Source organism: Danio aesculapii, chromosome 3 (assembly GCF_903798145.1).
Source record: "Danio aesculapii chromosome 3, fDanAes4.1, whole genome shotgun sequence".
NCBI lineage: Eukaryota > Metazoa > Chordata > Actinopteri > Cypriniformes > Danionidae > Danio > Danio aesculapii.
In genome coordinates, this window is record NC_079437.1 from 31794760 (window position 1) to 31813230 (window position 18471).

General features: G+C 32.9%; 1 protein-coding gene across 1 annotated transcript; it reads left to right on the top strand.

The window, feature by feature from the left end:
- The first annotated feature begins 9015 nt into the window (after positions 1 to 9015).
- Positions 9016 to 16869, top strand: pax10 (paired box 10). The gene is made up of 7 exons (XM_056453707.1): positions 9016 to 9163; positions 9657 to 9824; positions 12818 to 12900; positions 13030 to 13189; positions 14147 to 14217; positions 15984 to 16128; positions 16333 to 16869. Exons 1-7 carry the CDS (start codon positions 9058 to 9060, stop codon positions 16431 to 16433), a joined length of 834 nt encoding a protein of 277 aa, XP_056309682.1. The 5' UTR covers positions 9016 to 9057; the 3' UTR covers positions 16434 to 16869.
- Positions 16870 to 18471: the final 1602 nt, after the last annotated feature.

The following is an 18471-nucleotide window of genomic DNA, read 5'->3' on the forward strand; positions in this document are numbered from 1 at the left end:
GTGTGTGTGTGTGTGAGTGAGTGAGTGAGTGAGTGAGTGAGTGAGTGAGTGAGTGAGTGAGTGAGCAAGAGAGAGAGAGAGAGAGAGAAAGAATGAGAGTGTAAATATGTTTCTCAGTACTGGGTTGCGACTGGAAGGGCATCCGCTGCAAAAACATATGCCAGATTTGTTGGTGGTTCATTCTGTTGTGGTGACCCCTGATAAATAAGGGACTAAGCCTAAGAATGAATGAATGAACAAATGATTATATGTACTCTCAGTAAACCAATTTCATGACCAAAATACCTTCTTCTTCCATAATGTTCATTACGTAAAGAAAAAAAATTCAAAGACAATATTCAAATACCCTTATATCTATGCTGATATTTTATCTCTGATTACTACTGTGGTAATAAAAATTCATAAACTAAAAAAAATATATTTTGTATCGTTTGTATCGTTTCATATGACTAAACTGCCTTAATGGGGCCTTGAAGTTTGCTGAAGGCATCTATTGGGTCCTGACCCCTTGGTTATCCAGTACACACACACAAAACTCTGTTAGTTAAACCATGGTAACCACAAATCAACCATGGTTTTGATACACTGACCTCAATTTAACCATGGTATTGGTAGTAACACTGTGGTTATTAGGTGTAATACTTAAAAGAAGATATTAATTGAAGCCCCTTCAATCCTTGAGTGAGCAAAGGTTCATATTTATTTAGCTGTTCCTCTAAGTTGAACCTTTTATATTAACTAGTACCAAAATTGTCATACTTGTAAATACTGTTGGCTGATACTCCTTCATAAGAGAAGCAAGTCTCTCTCTCCCTCTCTGTTTTCTCTCTTACTTTAACATGTCACAGGCTCTTTGGTTTTTAAAGTTAATCCAATAAAATATGCAAATATAGCATTGGGATTGTGACAAAGTGCAGTGGAGGGTAAACATGCCGTATACAGCCTGGCGTGTGTGTGTGTGTGTGTGTGTGTGTGTGTGTGTGGTAGGATAGAGGCCCTCATACCCAGGTCTGAGTGTCTACTCATGTTTGCTTGTAATCGTATGAGCAAGCATGCAGCGTACAAAGAACTACATGAGGGACAGAATAATGTGTGAATATTCTCCCATGAGAATAGCAGTGTATAAGATTATAAGAATATAAACGTCTCTTTAATGAAATTGTCTGCCTTTATCCTTTTATTATTTAGCTATCTTTTAATCCTCTTGTTGTTTTGAGGATGGCTAAATAGAATCAAGGCAATTTTAAAAAGCCTTGTGGAGTTTATATTGCTTTCTAAAGTAAGATGTCTCTACTGCTAACCAGAGCTGCATTTATTTGATCAAAAATATAGGATTGAAATATTATTCATTCATCCATTCATTTTCTTTTCTGCTTAATCTCTTTATTAATCTTGGGTTGCCACAGCAGAATGAACTGCCAACTTATTCAGCATATGTTTCACGCAGCAGATGCCCTTCCAGCTGCAACCTATCACTGGGAAACACCCATACACTTTCATTCACACACATACACTACGGATAATTTAGCTTACCCAATTTTATCTATACTGCATGTCTTTGGACCTGTGGGGGAAACCGGAGCACCCAGAGGAAACCCACACCAACACCGGGAGAACATGCAAACTACGCACAGAAATGCCAACTGACCCAGGCGAGGCTCGAACCAGCGACCTTCTTGCTGTGAGGTGATTGTGCTACCCACTGTGCCACCGTGATGCCTTAATATTATTGCAATATCTTAAAATGTTTTACATTAAAATGTATTCCGACAAAGCTAAATCATCAACAGCCTTTGCGAATTACACTGAAATTTGGCTTTTGTGCTTAAGAAATATTTAATGTTATCAGTTTTGAAAACATTAATAATTAATATTTTTGTGGAAACTGATACATTTTTCAGGATTCTTTGATAAATAGAAAGTTTAAAAGTTTAAAAGAACATTTATTAACACTGAAAAATGTTTTTAACATTATAAATGTCTTTTCTGTCATTTTGGATCAGTGTAATGTGTCCTTGATGCCCTCGATCTCAAAAGCATTAAATTATTTATTACAAAAAGTCATAACTTTACATAATAATATACAGTCATAATCTACATAATAATACAGTTTTTCTTAATTGCTTTGGCACATTTTTCAAAACAGACTTAACATTTTCTAAACTGTGAGTGCACATTTCAAAATAGATTGCTTGAACTTCATAATTTTATTGCATGTCTGCAAAATGTAGTTACTCACCTAAAACATTTCTTTCATGCTTCAAAACCTAGTTATCATGTCAGTCAGTTGTCCAGGGCCACCAATACGTAGTGTATTTGTCATCGTGTGAGCCACACTGCTCAAAATGATTAGTTGTTTTTTCACCATGACAGTCAACCATGGAACTTAAGGTTTTAAAAAAATCTGATATTTGTTCTAAGAGTCAATAGTACATAGAAATAAATACAATAAACGAACATTTGTATTTATACAGTACATTTATTTGTGTACACATGTATTACATGCAAAGTGCAACCTTGCTTGTCCAATTACTGTATTGTATATTTTTTATATTTCTTATGTTACCACAAATACACACACAAAAAACCTACAAAATATCCATGATAAAAAAAAGATTCTTGTTACAGCAGTTCAGGATTGTGAATGTAGTGATTGTGATGTGGGCAGTCTATATTTGCTACCAAACTTGATTGATAAATAGATAACACAAATTGTATTGCAACTAGAGGTCATTAACCAATTTAGCAGACATTACAAACAATGTCCATATCAGATATTTATAGTGTAACAGTTTTGAGTGTGATGGCTTGCACAATGAAAATGAATTGAGAAGTTGTGAAAAGTTTGACAGTCTAAATGAGAAACGACTCTTCAGTTTTGATCAACAAGCCATGTGCAATTAGTTTGTCCAAACTACAGACAAACTACAGACAATTCTACTTACTGTTTTCAGACATGTGCAAAAGCATTTGCAATTCGCTTAAATCAATAAGAAATGCCATTCAATGCCATTCAAGTGAACAATAAGCTAATTGCTCAGAGATCTAAACTTATTGTTTTGAAAAATAAAAATTTCAATCGAGACTTGAGCCAAAGCTGCATGTTCTCCCCGTGTTTGCGTGGGTTTCCTCTGGGTGCTTCAGTTTCCCCCACAAGTCCAAAGACATGCGCTATAGGTGAATTGAATAAACTAAATTGGCCGTAGTGTATGTGTGTGAATGCAAGAGTGTGTGGGTGTTTTCCAGTGTTGGGTTGCGGCTGGAATGGCATCTTCTGCGTAAAACATATGCTGGATAAGTTGGCAGTTCATTTCGCTGCGGCAACCCCAGATTAATAGAGGGACTACGCTCAAAATAAAATGAATGAATGAATGAAAACTGAGCCAAAGCAATTGAGAAAAACTGTAATATACTGTCAAGCCCATAATTATACATACTCCTTGCGAATTCTGACTTAAAGTTTTTGTTTAAATGTAAATAAAAGCTAAGTATTTTTTTTGTTCCCACACAATGATGGCTTTTGTACATCATCTTATTATCTTTTGGGAGAAGCCTATTGCCATTTCTGGTAAAAAAAAAACAAAACAAAAAAAAACTTGTTGAGTTAATAAAAGATACATTAAAGTCAGAATTTCCCAGGGGTATGAATAATTTTGGGCTTGAATGTATATATCAACAAAAATTGTGCTGTAATTTAAAATATTAAACTTTATTGCAGTGTAAAAATGACACAACAAAAAGTCGTGACAACAAATGTTTTATGTTACTTTCACTTATTTTAAATAGTTAATCAGTTTTCAACTCATTCTTTTGTACTTATACAAGGTTTAACCTAATATTTTTGAGTTGAGATGACTAGAAAATTAAATTTGATTAAACTAAACTGTAAAGCAGCAAGATTTTTGTAGTGTGGCACACTGTAAAAAATGATATGATCAATTACTTCTGACAGCATATGTTTTTAGTTCATTGTCACTAAATGAATCATGTTCTAACTTAATTTAATGAGTTATGCAAGCTATTTTAAGTTATTTTGACATAATATAAGTTCAATGTACAGTGCCGTTCATTTCACTAAAGAGCAACAGAAATTAAGGTTTTAAGCGTTTATTTAATTTTATTTAAAAGATTATTACTATTATTTTATTTTAAATATTATTATTTTTCCTGAGGCCAGACATTGTCATGGTTCAAAACAAAAAAAATACCCATTTCATAACAGCATTTGGCTTTGCTTTATGAAAAATAAACTGGTTAATATCAACTAGGACTTTGACTAATTGATCGATTCCTTAAAACATTGACATCTCTTAAACTTGAAACAGTAAACAGTTAATTTTGGTGATTGTTTTCTGCTACAGATGTGGATGTCAGCAGTGTGGAGGGTGAAACTCAGTGACCGCGGGCCTTCATAGAGCAGGTGTGTGGACTGAAGCTCCCTCACAGCTCTTGGGTCGTTAGCCATTTTTGGAAGTCCTTATCTCCAAATGGCGAATTGCCTTTGTGAGACATTAGAAATAGCTTTACGTCTCCTCTTTTTCAGTCATTTTTTTATTTTTTCCTCTCTCTCTCTCTCACTTCATCACCCCTTTTCCTGGCATTAAGTCCAGACCTGACACTGACACTGACTCTGTGTGTCATCCCTCTCTCTCTCTTTCTCTCTCTCCCTCATTGCTTCAAGGACCAGAGTGCCTGCAGATGCATTTCTGTGTAGCCCACAACCCCTCCCTTGCCTCCTCTCTTTCGCCCTGTCTAACTCTCTCCATCTTTCTCTCCCTTTCCTCTCCTCCCTCTCTCTCTCTCTCTCTCTCTCGAACACAGTCTAACATTAACAAAGCAGGAGAGCAGAGAGAAGGAGAGAGGGATGAACAGAAAGTGATAGAGACACTGAGCAAGTGTGGAGCACTTTTACAATTCATTCATCTAAGCAGGTGAGTCTCCAGCCCGATTCAGACATGATCACTCTTGTAATAGATTGAGGAAAAGTATTGGTTAAATACGGAAAGGTTAGGGCTTGACTTGACCTTTGACATTTTCGTTTTTGTACACAATGGTATCTTGTGCAATAGCACCAAAGGCTAAATCGAAATAATTTACATGTGCTTGTATTTGCTTCTCTTCAGATGCTTACAAAGTTGCATTCAATTCTTTTAATTTAATTGATTTAATTCATGCAAAACTTTTTTAAAACCTTTTTATTGGTCTATTTTCTTGATTTTTTTATAATTTAATACACCATATTTGTTTAATATTACACTATTATGAAATTCATTGTAAAATTTGTCTGATGTAAAGAATCTGTGTATGTATTGTTTCACTGTTTATCTTCATTCTGAGTTCTAAACATAAGAGTTCACTTATTAGTTTGACATATTTGTACTTTTTATTTAGCCTACATGCATGACAGTAGTATTATATTATTTATTAAACTATTATTTAATTTATTATTATACTATTTGAAATTCTTTTAATGTTTTGCTTTATTATATACACATAAATGGAGCATGTATATGGATTGTGTGTGTATGTTTTATACATATATATATGAAGAGTTCAGATGCAAAAACCTCTAAATGCTGTCTGATATTCTCCTAAAATGAGCATTTTTCTCAGCCTCATAAGTTTATGTTCAGTTATTTCACTTAAAAAGGCAATAAAAATAACTTATTCTTCATTATAACAGTGAAATTACTGAGCCTACACACAGAAGTCAGAGAAAAAAAGCTAATTTTAGAAGAAAATATCAATCGGCATTTAGAGGTTTTTGCATCTAAACTCTTTATATGTGGAATATTTGTTACAGGAAATCATTATGGTATTTACTGATTCAACCAAACAAATATACATGGAGTCTTTTCCTCTGTTTTTATCAGTATTTTTGTATTTACTTTCTCCTTGGCATATATTTCTTCAATGGCCTCCTGTTTGTGTAAGACAGTACTTTTACATGCAGAACTATCAGAACAACCAGTAATATCTTTTCTGACTCTATTAATTTGAAGGGTATTTATTTATTTAGCTGAACGATGCTATACAAATTATGTGCAGGTGATGGTTATTTTTGTGATACAAATACATTTCAGTTAGTGGCTTCACGCTTCCATTTTCGTGCTGCATTTTGTTGTGTAGCCATAGTTTGTATCGGTTAATGTGGATTGTGTGCCATTGCGTGCGGTGTATCTATAATTATCTCTTTGTTTTAAAGGAGTGAGTGCCTCTCTGTGTTGTGTAGTGTGTGTGTGTGTGTGTGTGTATGTATTGTTGTTAACATTAGTTGACAGTATTACTCTCTCCAGTCATGCGTGTGTGTACGACGATGTCAGACTAGATGTTCTGTACTTCTTAATTACTAGCTGTGTCTGTGTGTGTGATGAACTCTCTCTCTTTGTATGTGTAATATATATATATATATATATATATATATATAGATAGATAGATAGATAGATAGATAGATAGATAGATAGATAGATAGATAGACAGATAGATAGATAGATAGATAGATAGATAGATAGATAGATAGATAGATAGATAGATAGATAGATAGATAGATAGATAGATAGATAGATAGATAGATAGATAGATAGATAGATAGATAGATAGATAGATAGATAGATAGATAGATTTATTAGCCCCCCTTTGATTTTTCTTTTTTTTATATATATATATTTCCCAAATGATGTTTAACAGATCAAGGAAATTTTCACAGTATGTTTGATAATAGCTTTTCTTCTGAAGAAAGTCTTATTTGTTTTATTTAGGCTAAAATAAAAGCAGTTTTAATTTTTTTAAACACCATTTTAAGGTCAAAATTATTAGCCCCTTTAAGATATACGTTTTGATAGTCTACAGAACAAACCATCATTATACATACACACATACTATACATATACTTGCCTAATTACCCTAACCTGCCTAGTTAACCTAATTAACCTAGTTCAGCCTTTAAATGTCACTTTAAGCTGTATAGAAGTGTCTTGAAAAATGTCTAGTCAAATATTATGTACTGTCATCATGGCAAAGATAAAATAAATCAGTTATTAGAAATGCGTTATTAACAGAAATAGAGGAAAAAAATAAACAAGGGGGCTAATTATTCAGGGTGTGGGGGTGGGGGGGGGGGGGGCTTAGACAGACAGACAGACAGACAGACAGACAGACAGACTGATAGATATTTAGAAAGATATATATAGACTGATATATACAGAGTGCACTAATGATACTAGTTTAATATGATGTTTCAAGTGAATTTTAAACATAAAATTGTGTAGATAAACTGCATCGTGTCATCTTAGAACAAACAAATGCATTTTATTGTAGGCTTTTGACCATTAGTAATTATTTTCATACAGGTAACATTATTACTGTTCAGTTTAACATTTCAATGTTTTTTTAAACTACTTAATTCATTTAGATGACCAGTTGGTTACTATTGAGAATCATAATAATGAGATTGAACTTTTTTATTTTATTTTTTTTTTTACATATGCATGACTTAATATTGGAGCGTTAACTTCTTAAAGCACAATGATGCCATTATTATGAAGCGAGTTTGTAATAGTTTTTGAAATTTGGATAGTTGAAAGTTGGATAGTAATTTTGCAAGAAGAACAAAATCACAAAGGGGAGACTAAAACTGTATATAGAAAGCCTACAAATAAAATAACATTTGTAAATAAAAGACAGTAAAATAAGACATGAAACAGGGACATGTAACAGAAAATACTGGAAAGAGCACTTTCATTATGAATAAGAGAATATATCATCACCTTAGAATTATAAGGTTCTATCTGACATTTTTGTCAAAATTGAGTTATTGACATATTCTTATTAAATGACAACTTATTTACATAATGGGATGTTGTTTACATTTTAAGAATTTTATTTTAAAAATAAATGTTACACACATACTGTTTGCTAAATGGAATGCAAAAACTTTGAAGCTCAATATCACAAAATCATTCAGAACGCAGATAGAACCTTATAATTCCAAGGTGATTATATATGTAATAATAAATATAAATATCAGATCAGTAGAAGAACAGAATTTTCTTACCAGATGCATTTAGTGACATATATATAAAATACATTTTCAACTTTAAATTTACTATATATTGAACCTAAATATATAAATATTATGACTTTAAAATAGACTTGATGGCTTTAGATGCAGCGCTTAGCATAATTCAGCAGTACACCTTATTTTGAAAATGAATATTTGTATCCATTGCTTACTGGCTATAGACAATGTATTCTGGTGCATTTAAACAAAAGAGATATATTTGTTAAAATAATATTTTAGTCACCTAACATATTTAGAAATTGAAAGATAATACATTTAAATTCAAGCAAAATATTGCAAAAATAAATACAAAATTTCAACAAAATGTTTTAATTTTTTTTTTCCTCTTGTTTTTTTTCCTCTTTTTTTAAAGAAATATTTTTCTATAACATATACCTTTGGGTTATATTGTTAGATAAGCTCAAGATTTGGCTTCAGTACTGACTAATCTAATGTATATGCACAAATATAATATTGTATAGCTTCCTATTAAAAATATGAATTGGCTGATTACTGTATATATTATTAATACACAACTGAACTTGGCATAAACTATTCATAGTTATAGTCATTTTCATCCAAATGTATGTGAGACAAATGTCAGCTGTCTTTATAGTCTCAGTTAGAATGAATAACATAATCAGAAAACAAGGTTAAAATATATTTTTAAAATCATTTTTACTTTTACATATAAACATGATGATACAACAGTACACTGGCTGTACTATAATTTAATGCACAATTTCTTTGTGTTTGATCTTTCAGATTATTTATTTTTTTCACAGATTTACATATTTCACTTTTTTAAATTAATAAATCCATAGGAAGTCAGTTCTAAGCAAACACACAATAGGCTCAAATAATTTAATATTATCTTACACTTGATCTTTTTCTACGTTATTTCCCACAAAATTTCACACTTTTTGTTCTTGATTCAGGATTGGAGTGGTCTGGATGCTAGAAGGAGAGGGCCAGGGTTTTCTCATAGGTGACATTTGATGTACGACAATCTGACCATGCTGAACCTACAAAACAGCTCCAACTGGTCCGGCCCAAACAACTGGTACCACCCAGCCGACACCATCACCCCTCAACACGGCACAGGTACAATAACATTAGCCAGTTACCTCAGCATCTATCAGTACAGCACCTCAACATGTGCACTTCCACTTTGTCTGCGAATGTATGTGTGTGCGTGTGCGTGTGCCAGTGTTTGTGAAGTCAGCTTTGGGGTGAACCAGCGATTCTTCTACTTGACTGAGCGCAAACAGAGGGTGCCAACAGCTACACCATCAGCCACACATGTACACCCACATACAAACACGCTGCTCTCTGGCCTTAACATCCTCCGTTTCATTACAGGAAGGCGGAACTAAAGCGAGCAGACATTAGACACAATCACATGCCCATAATGCAGTTGCTGCTTATTCACACGTACGCAAATAAGGTCAAACTGTCAAACAGAAGACGCTGCGATGCACTGGAATTGCAAAGAGACAGTTGTGTCCATATAATAACACACGCGGCTGTGCACTGAAATGCAGCACTTCTTTCCACACTCTCCGAAGTTTAATAGGGTTGTTTGGTGTTCTCTCAGATGGTTGTGTGGAGGATCTGAATGTGCAGATGGCTGGAGCAGGGGAAGGAGTGGTGCAGGGAGAGAGGGATGAGGTGGACGAGTCGCAGCTACACCTGCAGCTCAAGAGGAAGCTGCAGAGGAACCGCACCAGCTTCACCCAGGAGCAGATCGATGCCCTCGAGAAAGGTGCGACTCGAAGCACTGGCACACAATATGAGATTATATCAAAATTATTTCAGTTTTATTTGTGACCGCACCACATAATATTGTATATTTGTGGCAATATTGTATGAGTAAAAATTATTTTAAACCAAAAATCATTAAAATATTAGTTCCATGAACACAATTAGTACATTTTCTGATTGTAAATATGTCAAAACTTAATTTTTGATTAGTAGTTTTTGATTAGCATTGCTAAGAATTGAATTAGGACAGCATTAAATGTGATTTTCTCAGTATTTAGATTTCCATTTTTCAAATAATTTTATCTCGGTCAAATATTATTGTATCAAAACAAACCATACATCATTGGAAGTGTTATTTATAGCCTAATTTAGCTTTAATTTACATGATGTTTCTCATTTTTATTAGTTTTGTTAGTTTTATTAGGTAATGTTAGGGTTTTATTAGTTAATGTTTGTTAATCTATTTACTAACATGAGCTAACAGACCATTTTGAGGGATGTAAACAAAAACAATGGTCCCAACGTATTTCCTGTTTTACATTTTTAATTTCTATAGCTTCCGAGAATCCAATAAGAGCCATATATTGATAAATAATGTTATGATGGAGGTTTTGACATCAAGTTATGATTGAATTGCCTCTTGTCACAGTTATGAAATAGTTTAATAACAAGCAGGAAATGTTCATGGGCCAATGACAAGACCACATTGAAATGGTCTATAACGAGCAATACATGTAAAGCATTTATTGGTCATAGTTAAACATTTACTAATGCATTATTAAAATACAAAGTCATGCTTGTTATCATTAGTTATTGTACCTCGAGTAAACATGAACTATCAATTTACTTACAACTTTATTTTCATAACTAGCATTAAGATAGATCAATAAATACTGTTATAAGTGTATAGTTCATTGTTTATTTCTATTAGTAAATAGATTATTTTATGTAATCTTGTAAAGTATTACCTTGAATAAAATCTGAAGTTTCTGTCCCTCCACTGAGAGTGTGAACGTCCCGATGATGCTTCAAACTGTTCATAAACAGATCAAAAATAAACCCATATCAATCAAGCATTAATTAATTCAAATCTTCCAAACTGCTCAATCTTTTTCTTATAAGGGGACAAAAACCAAACATTATTGAGAGCTGTGGGCTGAAGTTAAATATACCAAATTGTATTAAGTTAATTTAATTTATTTGCTAATATGTAAAAATAACTAGAAAACGTTGCTTTAAAACATTTTAATTAATGATGCAGTATCATTTTTAACGTTTTATAATGAACTTATTATAGTAAAAACATAAACAATTCCATTTGTAACACAATGGTGGTCAATGCTGACTAGAATAGTTGAGCTGCTTTTGTCTTTGTTTGCTGATGGTTTGTGCATTGTCCTCTATCTGTCAAGTAACAGTATTTACATTTTAAAAGTCTGATTAATTTACAACATTTAATTTTAACTATTAATTTTAGTTGGCTTTTTTGTAGCTCCTCAATTAAACAAAGGGACAAAAGGTTATGTTAAATTAGAAATGGCTCTCTGTCAAAGGCATTCGTTCCAACCAACTGCTCATTATTCTCCCTCTCTTTTCAGATGGGATGGTGGGCCAAACCAAAGGTTACCATGGGCCAACTTTGGCCCACGGGCCCTTCTTTGGGCACCTCTGTACTAAAGAAACATGACTGACACATTTAATTTGAGCTTTTTATTCACATATAAATAGTGGACATAAACGGAAGCTCAAGCATACTTCCTGATACCTGATCCATGAGTACAGTCCTCATTGGTTCTTCGAGAAGCTCAAACATGTTGTGTGACATGCAAGAATGAATTTCATTTGCTTTTGCAAATCAATGATTGAGTCTCTGTGAGTAAAATGTGAATGCTATAAAGTAAATTCAAGCTATAAATAAGATTTTATTTAAATAAAAGTGGTGGTTCATTCCCTGATGAATCTAAACCGAATGAATATATGAGAGCAAATATAAGCCTAAAATTTGAGTTTTGAAGCATTTTGAAACATCAGTGTTTTGGGAGGATAGACTTTCTATAGGAGAAATTGTCTATATTTGACTTAAAACAAATCATGAGTTTAGAACCACTTGAGGATTAGTAAATTTTGAAAAAATATATTTATTTATGGGAAGAACTAACATTTTAAATTCAGAAAGAACAATGTAATATTGACAAAATTATCCTGATCTGTAGAACAGTCTATTACTTTAAAAATTGAGAAATGTGATCATAATAGGGTTGACACAAAACTAAAATCTAAGTATTTTTAGGATATTAGGTTTGTAATATTGCAAGGAGAAGCTGGAAACACAAGGATGGGGAAACTTCAATTGAAATTGGAATGGAAAAAATAAGACAAACTATGTAATATTTAAGAAAATAAGAAAAGCTTAATGATTTTTATTTGAAGATGTGTTAATAATGGACTTGCGGTTATTTTCCATGCAAATAATGCAAATAATCACATTCCTAGTAAGGTTAACTACTTAAAAATGATATACATAAAAAAATATGAATATCAGTCTGTAGACTGATTGAAGAATTAAGAAATTCTAAATTAATTTTAGTAAAATGAATTCCTTGTAATGTGTTCATAATTATGTTATTTAGATCTTAGAATTGTTAATTACTTCAGAGTCATTTAAATAAAAACAAGTAGTATTATAACTAACAGGGTCGTTTGTTTAATAAATGTCAATACACATCAAGATTTTAAGTCTTATATTGATTTTTAGTTCAAATTTTTACAGTCCTTTATTAATGATGCCAAATGATATCAGTTCTAGTGGGATTTTTACATGAATGCCAGATCTTTTTTCACATTATTTCACATTCATATTTTCTACTTTATTCTAATGTTGTGTCATTATGTGTTATTCCCTCTCATGCTGTTTCAAATATGACTTTCTAAAAGCTACATATATACTTTTTTGTCAAGATTCACATAGATTTACATATAAAATCTATTTTACAGAGTTTGAAAGGACTCATTACCCAGATGTCTTTGCTAGAGAAAGACTGGCCGCAAAGATTGATCTTCCAGAGGCTAGAATTCAGGTAATAGTGTTTTTATAAAGTATTTGAATGAGCGTCTTTAAGATTTCATTATGTTAATGTGGAAGTGCCTTTAAACAATACATAAAGACACTGTCCATTATGCACTGACCCATATTGGGTGATTGACAGGTATGGTTCTCCAATCGGAGAGCTAAGTGGAGAAGGGAGGAAAAGCTGAGAAACCAGAGGAGATCAGGGAGCAGCAGCAGTTCCTGTTCTCAGACACATACTCCCCTGAGCACGTCCTTTAACTCCCCTGTATATCACTCCCATCACAGCAACAGCTCAGGTACGCTTTTTTAATGACTTACGTCACACTATTAAAACATGTGGGCCAAAGATGAGACGTCCTGTTTTAAATTAAATTTATGAAAAATTTGATTAGATTCAGCTTTATTCTTATTACACATGTACAAGTACAAAGCAACGAAGTGCAGATTAGGTCTAACCAGAAGTGCAATAGCAGCATGTGCAGTATATAGGGATAACTTATGAAGTGCAATTATAGAAAACCTATGGGTGATATTTACAGGTGGATGTACTATAAACATTATATACAGGTTGTATTAACTATCTTAACTCTCTATTTACAATAGATGAAAATATGTACAAGTTGCTATTAATAATCATAATTATGCAGACAGATATGGACATAGTTACCAATGTACATGTGCAGTGGATATGTACAATGTGCAGTGGATATGTACAGTGCACAATATGACATTATTGTGCATATTGCATTATGACAGCAATGATTATGACAGCAAAATATATATTTTTATTTAATAGCAGTGGGATCTTTAAAGTCTTTTCATTAAATCAAATATATAAAAAGGTATATACAGTATATGCCTGACATTGGTACATAAATTGCCACGCTGAATTCATATTCTGTAAACCATGGTAAAAATGAATGAAAATCATTATTTTAAATTCTAGTTGACACATTCTAATGTCCAGAATTTTTTTTTACTTATTACACGTTTCTTGTTTTGAGACTTGAAAATACCTTTTTGTGTTTGACCCACATGCAGCTTTACCCAACAACTGATAGCTAGAATAATCCCACACTTTTCATAAATTGATTCTGTTTGTTATTACTCTTTATTCTAACGTCAAATGTCTTTATTGTCATGGTTGTTATACACAGAGTATTGGCCATATCATTAAGTACAAAAGCTGTGATTAGAAAAGTATAATATAATAAAATAATCTGTTTCTTTTCTATTTTGCTCTCTTATAAAAGGCTCAATGCACAGTCGGAGTGATTCGTCTCTCTCAGGCTATAGCTCTCTGTCTGTCTTCTCCAGTATGCAGGTAAGTCATGACTTCCTCTGCTGTATTATAGATTACTGTGATAAGCAGACCTACTGTGACCTAATTCATACATTTGTAATGTGCATTTTAAACGTCTTTTTTTTTTTGTCTCGTCTGGCTTGAGAAAACATTTCATGTTACAAATGTCACACTGGATGATCCAAAAATGTACATTTTGTCATCAGTTACTCACCCTCATGTCATTCCAAATCTTTTTTCGTTTGTGTGAAATATAAAATGTAATTTGAAGCTTTAAAATTTGTAACAATTTTTGAATAATCAGGAACATAAACACACTTTTGTGGAACATAATTGCTGATCATTTAAGAAACGGAAAGTTGATTGATGATTGAGATCCAGCAATCCTCAAAATAGTGTTGCCCTATCTTTCCTATCTTTTTATTTATTCATTTATTTGAACTTACTTTGTATCTCTCATCTTACACATGGCATGAATTTGACAGTTTAATATAAATGTCCAAATCCATATTAAGATTAAATTCAAGTATCCTACCTCTGTTTCAAAATATCTTATTTTATGCTCCTGAAAAAAAGTCATACATGTTTGGAAAGACCTGGGTGTGAATGGATTTTAATTAAATAGAAATCTCTTCAGTGTTCAAGTTAGACATGATTTGACAAAGATTAAATAAGATACGATTATATCACAACCAAAATACATGTGTACAGGTTTCCAATAGCTAAAAAAAACGGGGTTTGAATTCAGTTATGCGTTTAAAACTTGCTTATACATGCTGTGATATTTGTTGAAGAAGAAGAAAACACTAAAGTTTTAAAGTCCATTTGCTGTATGTAAAATATAAATACTTCAATTCTTTCGAGACAACGTTCGTTTCAGTGTCCTAATTAAAAAATGATGCTCTCTTAAAAAGAATAAGAACAGCATCTGGCTTTTTGTTTCTTTAAAGCATGCAAACAGAGTGCTTAGTGGTAAATAATGCAGACAAAAATTCTAGTAGCTACACGCACCTATTACGCAACTCGAAGGTAAAACTATGTATTAACTATGAGGTTTGTTAAACGAAACTCTCTTTGTTCAGGCGGTAATTTTGAATGTGTTTGTTTGTGGGACAATTTGGAAATGCTGAGGCCACAATTTAACGTTTGATAACCTCTAATGTTTGCATACTTCCATGGCAGTATAGCCAATAAACTATTCGTCATGAGTAAACGAGGTTTGTTTCCCAATATATCCAAGCACACCATTTGTAGAAAGTTTCCAATATTGCAATTACATCGGCTAATTGGCTTAATTATACATTGATTTGATCAAACTGTTTGCTGACATGACTAAATTTTACGGGTTTCTTTTAGCTCTGATCACCTGCTAGCACATTGCTTTGAGTCCGTCCGTATGCCATACAAACCCATCCAAAATAGCTTGATAGCGCCCTCTGGTGTTGCTGCTGGATTATACACCGCCAGCTGTAGTTTATTGAAATAAACCATGACGTAGGCTACACTGCGAGTTTACAGTTCAACAGGTCACATTTAGTCTCTAAATCGATTCCCTTCAGTCAGAAGCATATCAACATCCTGTTCAATGAGCTCTAATGCAATATAATCTCATTACGTCAGTAACACATGCATTAAATGTAAATATTGCTTTGACATGACTATGGCACAGAAAAACTAATCTTTTAAACCTATCTGGGGTGTTTCCTTGCATAGTAAGTTGTGAAATGTGCTTATTTCTGAGTCTGTTGATGATATAAATCTTTTTTTCCCTTTGTTTTCTTCTCTAGTCTTTGCCCTCCCAGTCCACTCCAACTTACTCCTGCATGTTGCCTCCATCTCCTTCTGCTCTTCCTCCTCTGTCCCGAAAATTTGACTCCTCATCTTACACCTCTCCCCACCTTCCACCCCCACCTACGGCCAGCGCAAACACAGGTGAGTGCTATTTTGTAACATACTCCACCTTCACACCGCATATGAATACTGTAATCCACAGGCCAAAACACTGAATGAGGAACTGAGTGTGTGTGTGAATGTAATTTAGCTGTGCTGTGGTTCCTTTTGTGTTACAAATAAGGCCGTCAGAGGAGGCCACGTGTGAAAATTAAGAGGATCAATCTTTGCTTGTGTCTCTTTCAGGATTCTTTCCAGGTGTTTCTGCAGCGGGCCAGACCGCGGTTCAAGGTGGCGATCAGGAGCTGGGACAAGGTCTGAGTCAGTACTGGACGAGACTGCAGTAAACAACACACTTTATCATATTCAGACAAAACCAGCAGAGCTTCAATCAGCAAAATGTTTAACAGAAAAAATGTGTCAGGAAACCCTGCTTATTTTACACAATTTAAACATCAGGGAAGCAGTCGATGTAAGCCATAATCCAGAATTTAAAAAAATCTCAAAAACCTGCAGAGACGAAGAAGATATGGACTACAGCATTTTTACCCTGCACATTTATAGGCCTAGTCACCATCTACGCCAGACAATAGCACAAACTAGTCTGGTTAATCCAGCTATTGGTAGGTAAACAGTGCACTTCTAAAATGCCTCTCATTTATGCAACAAAAACTGTTGTTTAATTGAGGTGCCACTTACAATCAATGTGACAGACAGCGTGTGACCAAAATGAGGATGCTTTCAAATTGCATATGTAGTTATTAAGTTGTGCTTTTTAAAAGTTTGGGGTTGGAAAGGTGTATTTATTTATTTATTTATTTATTTATTTAATTTATCATCTAAATACAGTGCTCAGCATAACTGAGTACACACCATTTTGAAAATGAATATTTTTATCCATTTCTGAATGAATATAGGAAATGTACTTTGCTGCATTTAAAGAAAACAGATTTATTAAACAGATATATTTATTCGAATAATATTTTAGTCACCAAACATATTTAGAAATTGAAAGACAGTACAAATAAATTTAAGCAAAATATTGTAAAAAAAATTACAACCTACAAAATTTCAACAAATTTTGTTCACTTTTTTTGCTTCTTTATTTCCTCTTTTTTAAATTGGTATTTAATATTTTTCTATAACATATAAATTTGGCTGCACTAGTTTTAAAACCGTTATCGTAAATTATTTTGTTAGATAAGCTCCAGATTTGGCTTCAGGACTGACTAATCTAATGTATATGCACAAATATAGTATTGCATAGCTTCCTATTAAAAAATGAATTAAACAGATAGATTTGTGAGGGGTGTGCTTATATATGCTTAGCACTGTATATCTCTTATATTCAACAAGGCTGCATTTATTTGATCATAATTGTTAATATTGTAAAATATTATTTAAAATAGCTTTTTGATTTGAACATCCTTTCAAATGTACTTCATTTCTGTGATGGCAGGCCTAAATTTGACTTCTTTTATGTCACACGATCTTTCAGAAATAATTCTTGTTTGCTGACTTGTAGCTCAAGAAACATTTTTATTAATAATGTCAGTAAAACAGTTGTGCTGCTTAATGTTTTGGTGGAAACTGTGATACGTTTTAATTTCTTTGCAGGATTATTTGTTTCTTTGATAAATAGAAAGTTCAGATAAACAGATTTTGTTTACAAATGTTCATTTTGTAATATGTAACTGTCATAATTTAATGCATCCTTGAAGAATAAAAGTATACTGTTAGTTTTTGTTACAAAAAAAGGTGAAAAAAAAAATCCTTCCGACCCCAAACTTTAGAAAAGGACTGAAAATATTCATTTTGATAAGTCAGTTATGAGCCACGTGAATAAACCAATGACAATCGAAAGCAGTGACAATCAATCAAGTGCACAAAAGTATCTAAATCTATGTAGCCAATGACAATCAGCACACTGGATTGCAAGAGGCTGCTATGACAATCAAACATTCAACCGATCGTGTGTAATATACTGAAGTGAATCTAATGATTTATTACTGTACATTGTTAAATGGACATTACTGTGATTTGATTATAGCTTTATTTCAGCACTCTGTAACATTCCTAGGTTTTCTCCTGTCAGATCCCATGAGCTCACTGTATATAGATCTGTATGTTTGAATGTGTGTGCATGTGAACGAAAGCCAGAGATAGAAAGAGAGAGTGATACGTTTACTGTATTTATCATTAGAATTGTGAACATTTTAGTGTAAACCCTTTTGTGGAATAACTAAACATTGAAATAAAAATATTACAGAGAAAAATGTGTGTGTGTGTGTTTAATTTTTTACCCTCATGCTACTGTTTTGCATTTATTCTTATTATTTATGTCTTTATGTGTGTCCATTTCCCTTCATCTTTATCTTTTTCTCT

Coding starts and splice junctions, on each gene's coding strand:
- pax10 (XM_056453707.1), top strand. CDS start 9,058: ATGTACGACAATCTGACCATGCTGAACCTACAAAACAGCTCCAACTGG. Junction 9,825..12,817: donor GATCGATGCCCTCGAGAAAG/GTGCGACTCGAA, acceptor TCTATTTTACAG/AGTTTGAAAGGACTCATTAC. Junction 16,129..16,332: donor TACGGCCAGCGCAAACACAG/GTGAGTGCTATT, acceptor TGTCTCTTTCAG/GATTCTTTCCAGGTGTTTCT.